The sequence below is a fragment of the Nanorana parkeri genome, unplaced genomic scaffold, assembly GCF_000935625.1.
Source record: "Nanorana parkeri isolate BGI_ZX_2015 unplaced genomic scaffold, ASM93562v1 scaffold2179, whole genome shotgun sequence".
Lineage (NCBI taxonomy): Eukaryota > Metazoa > Chordata > Amphibia > Anura > Dicroglossidae > Nanorana > Nanorana parkeri.
Window position 1 is genome coordinate 182,790 of NW_017308447.1, and position 12,290 is coordinate 195,079.

Genomic DNA, 12,290 nt, shown 5'->3' on the forward strand with positions numbered 1-12,290 from the left:
GAAGAAGGCAGGGGGGGGGGGGTCACCCCAAATATTGATAAGGTAAGGGGGGGGGGTCACCCCAAAATATTGATTGGATTTCTCTTCTTTTATTGATAAAAATAAACTCTGAACACTTTTATTTCTGATCCATTCTCACTTTACAGCACACCGGCCTAAAACATCTGCACAATACTTTATCTTTGATATAAAGACCTAAATTCATAGCTGGCTCTGTTGTCACGTGACCAGTCACATCCCAATTCTACTCTCTCTAATCCTTCTCCTGGTAATGGATTGTACTGGGTGAGGGAGATGTGGCCCCATCGGCCATGAATGGGTCCTAGAATAGTACAGCGCCGGTGTCCTGATGCAACGGGGCAGCAGCAAGATCATTATTTTGCTGCAAAGGAAGCAGCTTTTCCCCATTACTAAAAGAAGTGCCTCTGACAGTCACATGACAGGACATTCAGGTCAGTAAATGAGGTTTTTATTGTTTTGGGGGTCACCAGCGTAGTTAATTAAAACAATGTGAAGTCTGAGGGAAGGGGGCATCACCTTGCTGACCTGTAATCGGGGGCTTCTTATACTGGGCGCTCTTCAGATGCTCCTCCACCAGTTTGGGGGTGACACATATGACGTGCTGTCCCTTCCAGTATTTCACCATGTTCAGTGACTGCAGAGTGCCGATGATGTCGTTCTGGGTAATGCTGGTCATGCGGCTGGAAGAGAGGAACAAAGTGTCACCGTTTCATCACATGGAAGATCCTCGACCGCTGGCGCACCGCGTTCCTCCCGTCCTCACCTGAGGTCCTTGATGGACAGCGTCCCCCGGAAGTCCCGCAGGATCTCCAGCAGCACCCAGGACCAGTAACTTCGGTAGCTCAGTTTGCCCAAATCCGACAGCGGCTTTTCTGGTGAGCCCACCGTGTTCTCCAGCTTGGAGAGCTCATAACCTGGAGGAAGTCAGAGGAATCCAATGAAGGGAAACATCTCCGTACTGTTCAAACTCATCTCCGGGAATACAACAACCTCCCTCCCTCCCAACATGGGGGACTGCTAATCCTCAACCTCCCTCCCACCCAACATGGGGGACTGCTAATCCTCAACCTCCCACCCACCCAACATGGGGGACTGCTAATCCTCAACCTCCCTCCCACCCAACATGGGGGACTGCTAATCCTCAACCTCCCTCCCACCCAACATGGGGGACTGCTAATCTTCTACCTCCCTCCCACCCAAAATGGGGGACTGCTAATCCTCTACCTCCCTCCCACCCAACATGGGGGACTGCTAATCCTGCTGCAGATGTGTCCTCAGACAGTCCCCAAACATCTCCTTGTGCTGACCTCAAACAGCACCAATGACCTTAATGAGTCCGAAACGACTGGACCTCGGACTAACAACAATCATGTATTAAATCCCATATATTGAGCCAATCTAGATCCTTGGTTCTCAACTGGTGGGTCGTGACCCAAAAGGGGGTCGTGATCCCGTGTTCAGGGGGGGTCACCGTATTCCTTCCACTTTTCTAAGCGAGAGGCTCCTCAGCCTCCCCCTAGCGCAGCATTGTTCATTCCCACACTGAGCAGCCATTCAAAATACGCTGCTCGGCGCAGAGTGTCAGCTTGAGGTGGGGTGGGCTGGGAGTATGGGAGCTCCATCCATACCTGCATTAGTTGCAGCTCCCTAGCATGTCCCGTAGAGGTGCCTGGACTGGAGTAATGTCACATTCTGGCTCTCGGCACCTCTACAGGGGTACGCATGGGAGCTGTACAAGCAATGCACGTATGGATGGAGCTCCATTACAGCACAGCAGCCCACACTGCCGTGTGCTCCATTGCAGTGCGACTTAGGTCGTGACTCAATGACCGAGGACAAATGTGGGTCCTGGGGTTACACAGGTTGAGAACCACTGCCCTAGATGCATCTGTGTCCATATCCTACAGGGAACAGAGAAACCTTTGTCATGTCTTATGTTTATATGTCACTTACTGAACGCGATGAGGAACTTTCCATAGCCGCGTCTCTGATACGGCGGGAGTGTTAAGATACAGGCTACGTTATTTCCATCTGGAGACTCCTTCTCCTGTAATGACAGAATATCCTTGGTCACTCCAATTCAAAACAAAGAACTGATTGTGCTTCCCCATAACAGAAATGTTCCAGGTTCCAGGATGTCCAAGTAAAGTAACATTATTAGACCCACCGCACCCAGCGATCAGCACTCAGTAACAGGCCTGGTCAGACATGCCTCTCTGATCAGGCACACTCCCTCCCCTTCTATGCCATACAAGTCGGTAAGGTAACAGGCCTGGTCAGACATGCCTCTCTGATCAGGCACACTCCCTCCCCTTCTATGCCATACAAGTCGGTAAGACAGTTGCGAGAAAGGGTGTGACTTATTATTATACAGGATTTATATAGCACCAACGGTTTGCACAAAGCTATTAAAGGAAATGTGGGCAAATCCCCCCCAAATGAGACTGTAGTACCTCTCCTTTGCCACCAGATGTCCTCAATCTTCTGTGTTGAATGCTCAGTGTCCCTCAACCTGGAAGGACCGAGGAAAGATGCCAGGGAGGCATGGCCTGGCCCCTGAGCACAGCACTCTGTCCTAACAGTGTACAGATGAGGAGAGCAGCTGATGTTATCCTGTCAGCTCTCTGCATCACCTAAATTTGGTGTACATAGGTCTTACCAGCTCACTCAATAGAAGCAGAGAGGATTATGGGTTACCTTGGAGAAGTAGCCAACGATGTGGGCCCCTTGCCGGTCCACCTCGGTCAGGATGTAGAACACGAACGGCTCCACGTCGAAGTACAAGGTTTTGTGATCCAAGAAGAGCTTGGCCAGGAGGCAGAGGTTCTGGCAGTAGACCTTGTGGTCTTTCCCGTCCACCTCGTATACGGAGATGTTATTCTTCCTATAGATCTCCTTCCCCGGCGGCTGCCTCCACTGACACAGGCCCTGGAGAGAAAAGGAAAGCCATCCCTATATTATATATGGAAACTAGAAGGCTGGATTCAACCCTGGCAGCCATTGAATCTAACGGAAGGGCAACCAACCTGCGTCATCGTGCGTTACTTAGACAAATCCACAGAGTTCAACCCGTAGGAAACCAAGGACATCTCTATATACAGACTCTTATCCAGAGTCAATAAAGACCTTATAAATCCTGATCCAAAGTCCTCTCACAGGTGAAAAAAACAATTCCTAGAGCCCATAAAGGGCCACGCAAAGCATTCCAGACAACCTACAACCAATAAAAGGCCAAAGACAGCATCACAGGTGACCTACAGCCGGCAAAAGGGCCACAAACAGCCCATGAAGGGCAACAGATAGTATTTTTTTGGGTGATCTACAGCTTGCAAAAGGGGGCAAACCTGTATTCCCGTTCACGTACAGCCCATGAAGGGCCACAGACAGTATTCCAGGACATCTACAGCCTATTACAGGGCCACAGACAGTATTCCAGGACATCTACAGCCTATTACGGGGCCACAGACAGTATTCCAGGACATCTACAGCCTATTACAGGGGCCATGGACAGTATTCCAGCAACCCACAGCCAATAAAGGGCCACAGACAGTATTTCAGGTGTCCTATAGCCTGCAAAAGGGCCACATATAGCATTCCAGGCCACCTACAGCCAATAAAGGGCCACATATAGCATTCAAGGCCACCTACAGCCAATAAAGGGCCACAGACAGTATGCCAGGCCACCTACAGTCCACAAAAGGGCCTCAAATAGTATTCCGGGTGACCTACAGCCCGTAAAAGTCCACGGACAGTATTCCGGGCCACCAACAACAGTCAGAAAGCTCTTACCAGGTGGTAGCGGTACGTCTTCTCGAACTTCATGTACTTCAGGCAGTACTCGCACACCCAGAGCTTTGGTTGTTTCCCATAATCCTCTGGGAAGGGAGAGAAGTACCAGGCATCGATCTCGTAGTTGCCAATGTGGATCTTGTCCACATATTTCACTTTAGTGATCTGAGAAGAAAACACAAGACTTAGATCTGCTGCAGACTGCGTGGAGGTGACGGAGCGGCAGCACTCCCACACCAGCCTATGGTACTCACCGCTTCGTGCTCCTTCTCCAGCGCAGCCGTGGTGGGATCCATTTCCGCATAAGTCTGGAAAGAGATTGGACACAATTAGTGCTGCCCCGACCACAACACAGCTTTACACCATGCACGCTCCATCTGTAAGTCTATTTTGGTTTTGGATGGAGCGCAGAGGGTTAGAACCTCCGTGTGTGCCCCTGCTGGGGGAATTCATCTTCATTTCTTCAGGAGCCCAATGCTACAGGGACAGAAAACGATGGGAAATAGAACAGTTGTCACCAGAACATGAAGAAAGGGGAAATCTTCCAGTGGGTACACACGTTCTGCTGATAACTGCCCCCGATTTATCACATGACACATTTCCCCCAATCAGCACCGGCCCTCTGTTCTCAGGAGCGGGGCTGTGCGGTTCAGGTTCCTCACCTTCTGAACATGGTTAATCTCATCGTGCTTCCTCTTCTGGTTTCTGGTGATCTTCCTCTCCGGCTGCTCCGACAGTTCGTTCAGGTACTGGTCAGTGTTCTTCTGAACTGCGTCCTTTGCCGTCTTGGTCAGCGCCAACCGGTTCTTGTCCACCCATTCGTCCAACCGCCTGTTAACTAAAGACGACACATAGGCTCACTGAGACCTGGGAAAGGGGCTCGGAGGCAAAGAGAGGAAATGGCTCCATACAAAGAACTTTCTACAGATCGGAAAATGATACAATGTCCACCGGGCCTCCATGTCCTGCATCCAGTTTAGTCAGATTTCTTAGTTCCTTATTCGTTTTATTATTTGAGATGCAACGATATCCTTTTTTCCGTATTGAGTACCGATATGATACTGGAAGTCACATTAAGGAAGCCAAGCGGTGTGTAATAACTCGCCACCTGGCTTCCCAATTAGCAGGGAAGCCGTCTCCATGCTCCTTCATCACCAGGTGACGAGGAAGCATGGAGCCGGCGTTCTGGCCAATCAGGAAGCCGGGAGGCGGATAATGACTCGCCACCTGGCTTCCTGATTGGATACTGCAAGTTCGGGTATTGGGCTAGGCGCTGATCCTGATACTAGTACCGGTGCATCCCTAGTATTTATATAGCGCTGACAATTTACGCAGCGCGTTACATAGTCCCTACCCTCGAGGAGCTTACAATCTAAGGTCTCCATCTCACAGGCATACATACACAAGGGCCAATTTAGACCGGAGCCAATTAACCTTCCATCATGTCTTAAGAATGTGGGAGGAAACGCATGCAAGCACAGGGAAGACATGCAAACTACTTGCAGATAGTGTCCTGACCGGGATTCAAACCAGAACCCCCAGCGCCGCCAGGCAGAAGTGCTAATCACTACACCACCATGATTGCCCATTTTTGATGTTCAGTAGGCAAATCATTAACCGCAAACACACAACTGTAGCATCAGTGGAAACGTATCACTTGCTACTATTATGACACCGATACTGTCCTTCCTTCTGGAGGGGGGCTACGTCTGTTCCCCATGGTCCCTGTGTGTGTTGTGAAGTAGTCACCGCTCCAAGCTCGCTCCCGTGATGGACTACAATCCCAGGTTTAGTTTACTAATTTGTATTGAGATTGTAGTCCATCCCGGGGGGGGAGCTTGGAGCGGTGACTACTTTACAACACACACAGGGACCATGGGGAACAGACGTAGCCCCCCTCCAGAAGGAAGGACGGTGTCAGAGATGATTGGAGGATCTACAGCCGAGGGATACACAAATAGAATACATTGTTGCTCAGAGTCCAGGGACTTTAAAGTAATTTTAAGAATTAACTCCGGAGTTTAGTGTCACTTTAAGGAAGGGGCTGTGTGTGGTTTTGTTTACTCTAATTAACCCCCGTATGTCTGGTGCTGACAGATTTCATTATTGTTGTTCATAGTTAAGGCAACGCGTGCGTTTAGTGTCACTTTGAAGACATGATAATTAAAATGATAAAATGGTAATATAATCATTTCTATTATTGTACCTAACAAAGGTTTGCCTGTTCCAGAATGGACAAGGTTGGGGTGCTGAGAGAATGAGGGGGAGTTGTAGGCACGGTGTTCAGAGCAGAAAGGAAGAATGAAGGTGTCAAGGGTGGGGTGCACTTCCGGCAGTCATGGGGTGACAGTGGTGGAGAGGGGGCATGGAGTAAGAGTGGGGAGAAGTGTGCACAGGCTAGTGAACGGGGGAACGCATCCGGTCAAGCGAGAAGGGGGTTTGAGGCCATGCAGTGTTAGGGGGGGGGGGGCTTTGAGCAAATATATGGTGAGAGATGAGTCTGCAGTGCAGTCATGTAAATGAATGTCGGGGGGCCCATGCTTTGTGTAGGCATGGAGTTAGAGAATGAAGGTACTGTAATAAGCGTACAGGCGTGGTAGTAAAAGCATGAGGGTGTAAGCATGGCGGGGGAAGGGAATTCTGTAGGTGCAGTGTTGAGAATGTGGGGGTGGGGTGGTGGATCAGGGCTGGTTTAGGAGAAAATCATAAACCACTAAAATAACTATTTCTATTATAGTAAGTGATCGGCAAATCAGAGCCAAGAGAAGATGGCCATGGGATCTTTTATGTCATAATCGGTATACAAGTATCAAGGTGTCAAATGTGGAGCCCCATTGATGTCCCTGTGCACCGCTGGTGAGTAGTCTACTCATGTAAGCAAGAATTTGGGCATGACCTATGGTACTGCACCGAGTTCCTTCAGTCACATGGCATGGGTAGCCTGGCATCTTATTCCTGTTTTATATAGACTTGAGGGCAAAGACAGAAGAGAGAAGACTTGTGCGGGTAGAAACGCAGGATCTGGAGGTATATAGGAGAGATATACTGTATATGCGTGTGTCATGCCAAGGAAATGAGCAGAGCATGAGGAGGTGAAGACACGTGATCACATGCGAGTCACAAATACTTACAACCCACATAATGTACATAAAACTCCTCTCGTCCTTCCTGTTCATTCAGCCGGGACTGGATGACCTCTGCAGAATCTGAGAAGACACGCCAATCACACGTTAGGCACACGCAATGTACTGTGCAGGAGATCGGTGGTATGGTGAGATACTTACGCCAAGTGTTGTCTGCTCTCCGACACAGGTAAGTCTCCCCGATCTCCACGGTCACCTCGGTATCTCTGCCACCTCCCAGTGAGCCGCCGGTGTCACCTCTGGACAATTCATCGTCTTCCTCCTCTTTCACGCTTCCTTGCTCCAGCCCGTCCTCCTGGGAGGGGAGGGCGTCATGTTGGTTCTCACCAACCGCCATGTTCTCTAATTTGTGTTCCTCAGGAATGGAATCGTCCATGGCTCCCACGGGACCTGAGGGCAGAAGAATTCATGTCATGGCAGCCAACAGAAGCAGAGCAGGTGACAAGGCAACCAGCCATCATAGAAGGTCAATGGCGGCCTCCATGTTTATTCCAGGACAGGCTCCCTTTAACAATAACTTGATGAAGAAGAACATTCGGCTACATACAATATTGTGTATGGGATCAGTAAACGGGGCGAGGCCAAACGCCATGTAACACATAGTCAGCTTTCTGATTAGACAAACACAAAATGTAAATCAGAAGAGCCTGGAGGACTTCCAATTCCCGTACAAAGAGCGGACCAATATTTACCTGACAAAATGGTGACACAGAACCCGGGCGAGGACGAGGATCTCACACAAAGGACTATAATGAGAGCTAATCCAGACAAACCAACGGCGAGTGTGGGAAGGGAAACGCACCTCATCTACACACACACAGCCAGTGTACACAGCACACACTACCAACAGATCCCCAAATATTACATTAACAAACCTCAACAAACAACGTACAGCTTGTATTCACAGAGAATCCACCAGACCGGAGCCGAGGAACCCCCCCGAAAAAATTGCAAATCTTCTTAAATCCCCATATTATCCCTCTCCCACCACCCCAGCTCACTTCTACTGGATTGGACTGGTCTGGTGTTGCTGCTCTCCAGGCCATTCCTCCTTGGCTCGAATCATTGTTCTTGCTCTTCTCCTCCATGGGTCATTGCCCTCGCCCTTATCCTCCTTGGGTCTTCATCCATGCTCTTTCCTCCTCGGGTCATTGCCCTCGCCCTTATCCTCCTTGGGTCTTCATCCATGCTCTTCTCCTCCTCGGGTCATTGTCCTCGCTCCCTTCTCCTCATGTCACCACCCTTGCGCTTCTCCTCCTCAGGTCATCGTCTTCTCTCTTTTCCTGCTTGGGTCATCGTCTGGGCCCTTCTTCTGCTCCTCAGAACATCATGCTCGCCCTTTTCCTCCGCAGGTGATCTTTCTCACTTCTTCATGCACCGACTCTCATATTCTCCTACATCTCTATTAGCACCACTCCTCTCTGCTTCCGTTCCCAAAGTATCTTCTGCTCACAAACCTAAGTGCCTTTGGTCATTACTTAAATCTGAGTTGCACTCATGCTGGATTCAGTCAGCTTTGATCTTCCGCTGCTCCAGCTCCAGTTCCTCTGCTTGCTCCGAAAATGAACCATTTATATGGCATTGCTCCTGAAAAATAGCAAAACACTTCCTGCGCCTTGAGCTTCATATCTGCAGTGCGAGATCTCCTAGAGCACTGCTGCCTGACTGCTAGTCTCAGGAGAGTTGGTGATGTCACTGATATGCTGCTTACTGTTCTCCTTGCTGGAGAGGAAGCTGTACCCGAGGACCAGCAGTGCAAGGATCTCCCTGCTTCTCCCTATTCTGTGACCTGTGCCTCCTCCTCTCCTGCTGCTTCTTCATCATTGCCCCATCAGATTACCAGATATGGGGGGGGGCACCTCTGACATGAGGAAGCAAAGCCCTGCCTCTACCAAGATGGCTGCTTCCATACAGAGACACAGTGCGGAACAAGGTGTGGGAGACCACAGACAATACCAGTGACTAGTCATGTGCTGTGTTCTCCTTGCTGGAGAGGAAGCTGTACCTGCAGCTTGCAGTGCAAGAATCTCCCCACCTCTGCTTCATTCATTATGTGGACCTGTGCTTCCTCCACCTCTATCATTACCCTACCAGTCATCAGCAGGACAGCTCTGACATGTGGAAGCAAAGCCCTGCCTCTACCAAGATGGCCGCCTTCATCCAGAGATAAGGTGCAGAACAAGGCATGGTAACGGGGAAAGGATCAGCTGCTGGGAGACCACAGACAATACCGGTGACTTGTCATTTTACTTCTGCTAGCCCTGTTTGCGCTCAGTGTCCACATTACAGAACAGCTCCAGGCTCAGCGCTCTGAAGTAAAATCTCAGCTGCAAGGGGAGGAGCGGCGATGGGTGGGGCGGTAGAAGTAGGGGACGAGGGAGCGGTAGAAGTAGGGGGCGAGAGGGCGGTAGAAGTAGGGGACGAGGGGGCGGTAGAAGGGGACGAGGGGGGGCGGGAGAAGGGGACGAGGGGGGGCGGGAGAAGGGGACGAGGGGGGGCGGGAGAAGGGGACGAGGGGGGGCGGGAGAAGGGGACGAGGGGGGGCGGGAGAAGGGGACGAGGGGGGGCGGGAGAAGGGGACGAGGGGGGGCGGGAGAAGGGGACGAGGGGGGGCGGGAGAAGGGGACGAGGGGGGGCGGGAGAAGGGGACGAGGGGGGGCGGGAGAAGGGGACGAGGGGGGGCGGGAGAAGGGGACGAGGGGGGGCGGGAGAAGGGGACGAGGGGGGGCGGGAGAAGGGGACGAGGGGGGGCGGGAGAAGGGGACGAGGGGGGGCGGGAGAAGGGGACGAGGGGGGGCGGGAGAAGGGGACGAGGGGGGGCGGGAGAAGGGGACGAGGGGGGGCGGGAGAAGGGGACGAGGGGGGGCGGGAGAAGGGGACGAGGGGGGGCGGGAGAAGGGGACGAGGGGGGGCGGGAGAAGGGGACGAGGGGGGGCGGGAGAAGGGGACGAGGGGGGGCGGGAGAAGGGGACGAGGGGGGGCGGGAGAAGGGGACGAGGGGGGGCGGGAGAAGGGGACGAGGGGGGGCGGGAGAAGGGGACGAGGGGGGGCGGGAGAAGGGGACGAGGGGGGGCGGGAGAAGGGGACGAGGGGGGGCGGGAGAAGGGGACGAGGGGGGGCGGGAGAAGGGGACGAGGGGGGGCGGGAGAAGGGGACGAGGGGGGGCGGGAGAAGGGGACGAGGGGGGGCGGGAGAAGGGGACGAGGGGGGGCGGGAGAAGGGGACGAGGGGGGGCGGGAGAAGGGGACGAGGGGGGGCGGGAGAAGGGGACGAGGGGGGGCGGGAGAAGGGGACGAGGGGGGGCGGGAGAAGGGGACGAGGGGGGGCGGGAGAAGGGGACGAGGGGGGGCGGGAGAAGGGGACGAGGGGGGGCGGGAGAAGGGGACGAGGGGGGGCGGGAGAAGGGGACGAGGGGGGGCGGGAGAAGGGGACGAGGGGGGGCGGGAGAAGGGGACGAGGGGGGGCGGGAGAAGGGGACGAGGGGGGGCGGGAGAAGGGGACGAGGGGGGGCGGGAGAAGGGGACGAGGGGGGGCGGGAGAAGGGGACGAGGGGGGGCGGGAGAAGGGGACGAGGGGGGGCGGGAGAAGGGGACGAGGGGGGGCGGGAGAAGGGGACGAGGGGGGGCGGGAGAAGGGGACGAGGGGGGGCGGGAGAAGGGGACGAGGGGGGGCGGGAGAAGGGGACGAGGGGGGGCGGGAGAAGGGGACGAGGGGGGGCGGGAGAAGGGGACGAGGGGGGGCGGGAGAAGGGGACGAGGGGGGGCGGGAGAAGGGGACGAGGGGGGGCGGGAGAAGGGGACGAGGGGGGGCGGGAGAAGGGGACGAGGGGGGGCGGGAGAAGGGGACGAGGGGGGGCGGGAGAAGGGGACGAGGGGGGGCGGGAGAAGGGGACGAGGGGGGGCGGGAGAAGGGGACGAGGGGGGGCGGTAGAAGGGGACGCCGCTCTCATCACCAACACAGGAGGAGGAGGCCATTACTATCACCCTGTAAAGGTGATGTAGGGGCTGGCAGGATTCCTCCCACTAAAAGCAGAGAACCAGACAGCGTACAGCTCCCAGTACAATCCTTATGGCCACCATGACGTTTCCTCTACGCCCTCGGCTGTCTAACAGAGGGACGGCCATGACGTATAGTACACGTCCTTGGCGAAGGGTTAATAAGTGCGTTTTGTTATTGCCCCACCTCCACCTCATTTGTCCCCGTGTCACATCTGCAACATAGACTGCAATACAAAACTGCTCTATGGCAAAGAATATGCTTCACCCTCAGTGGGTTCGTGGGGCGTGACAGGGTGTAAGCTTCAACCACGGCCTCACTACTGGGGCTGAGAAGCCACAGGAAAGGAAGGGGGGGGGGGCATCAGTGGCCATGGTGGAGGGCAGTAGGCACCACACAGGACAACGTCTGAGGGGTTCAGAGATGCTATGCCAGGCATCGGGTGGGGAGTGGTCATTCGAGGTCACAAAGCAGGCAGGGCCCACAGTATGAGAGGTCAAAGATCACATGACAGGTGTCACAGGAGGGGTACAATTTGACAGGGGTCCCAGGAAAGATATTAAGAGGGGTGGGGGCCACAGCACTGGGTGTGAGGTAACACGGGCCACAAGACAGGCACTGGGTATAAAGTGACAGGGGTCCTAGGACAGGTACTGAGATGGGTAAGGGCCACTGAACTGGGTGTGAGGTAACAGGGGACACGGGACAGGCACTGGGGATAATCTGACAGGGCTCCTCAGAGATGTACTGAGAGGGGGCAGGGGCCACAGCACTGTGTGTGAGGTAACAGGGGCCACAGCATTGGGGATAATGTGACAGGGTTCCTAAGACATGAATTGTGAGGGGTAGGGGCCACAGCACTGGGGTAGGAGGTAGCAGGGGACACGGGACAGCTGAGACTTGTAGTTCCCCCGGAAGCACACAGCTGGATGCACAATACTCTCCTCTGTCTTATCATAACAACCCAGCCAAGTCTTTACCGTGCAAATCACATGACGGGCTCCTCTGACGTCACGCTCTCATATAACGTCAATTAAAGTAATTCAGAACCAGGCCCACTCCTCCGGACACTCCGACCAACCGCCGCTCCTCCGCGACCGGAATTCTGCGTCCAAAACTCAAACCCGCCACTATTCTCCCCTGCGCAGGCCGCGACCAACGACCGGATGTAACGTCAAGGGTCACGTGAGATTTTCGCCGCAACCATGTTTGTTGAGGGCAGGCGTGCGCCCCGCCTCTTCCTTTTCCAGCCATTGTGCGCAGCGTGGCGGAAGAGGAGGGGCAGCCGGTACACGCAGCCTTGTTCACTCTCCATCTTGTCTCGGCAGGTTGCAGTCCACG

The 12,290-nt window shown here is 54.2% G+C and overlaps 1 protein-coding gene across 1 annotated transcript in view; it reads right to left on the reverse strand.

The window, feature by feature from the left end:
- Positions 1 to 12,033, reverse strand: part of KAT8 (lysine acetyltransferase 8) — a 12,633-nt gene extending 600 nt beyond the window's left edge. The window contains exons 1-10 of the mRNA XM_018572942.1: positions 11,930 to 12,033; positions 7,095 to 7,343; positions 6,942 to 7,016; positions 4,473 to 4,648; positions 4,065 to 4,118; positions 3,811 to 3,975; positions 2,719 to 2,949; positions 1,975 to 2,068; positions 785 to 935; positions 547 to 701 (exon numbers count right to left, since the gene is read on the reverse strand). Coding sequence (XP_018428444.1) covers positions 547 to 701; positions 785 to 935; positions 1,975 to 2,068; positions 2,719 to 2,949; positions 3,811 to 3,975; positions 4,065 to 4,118; positions 4,473 to 4,648; positions 6,942 to 7,016; positions 7,095 to 7,329 — 1,336 coding nt within the window. The 5' untranslated portion in view covers positions 7,330 to 7,343; positions 11,930 to 12,033. The remainder of the gene's footprint in view (positions 1 to 546; positions 702 to 784; positions 936 to 1,974; positions 2,069 to 2,718; positions 2,950 to 3,810; positions 3,976 to 4,064; positions 4,119 to 4,472; positions 4,649 to 6,941; positions 7,017 to 7,094; positions 7,344 to 11,929) is intronic.
- Between the last annotated feature and the right edge of the window lie 257 nt (positions 12,034 to 12,290).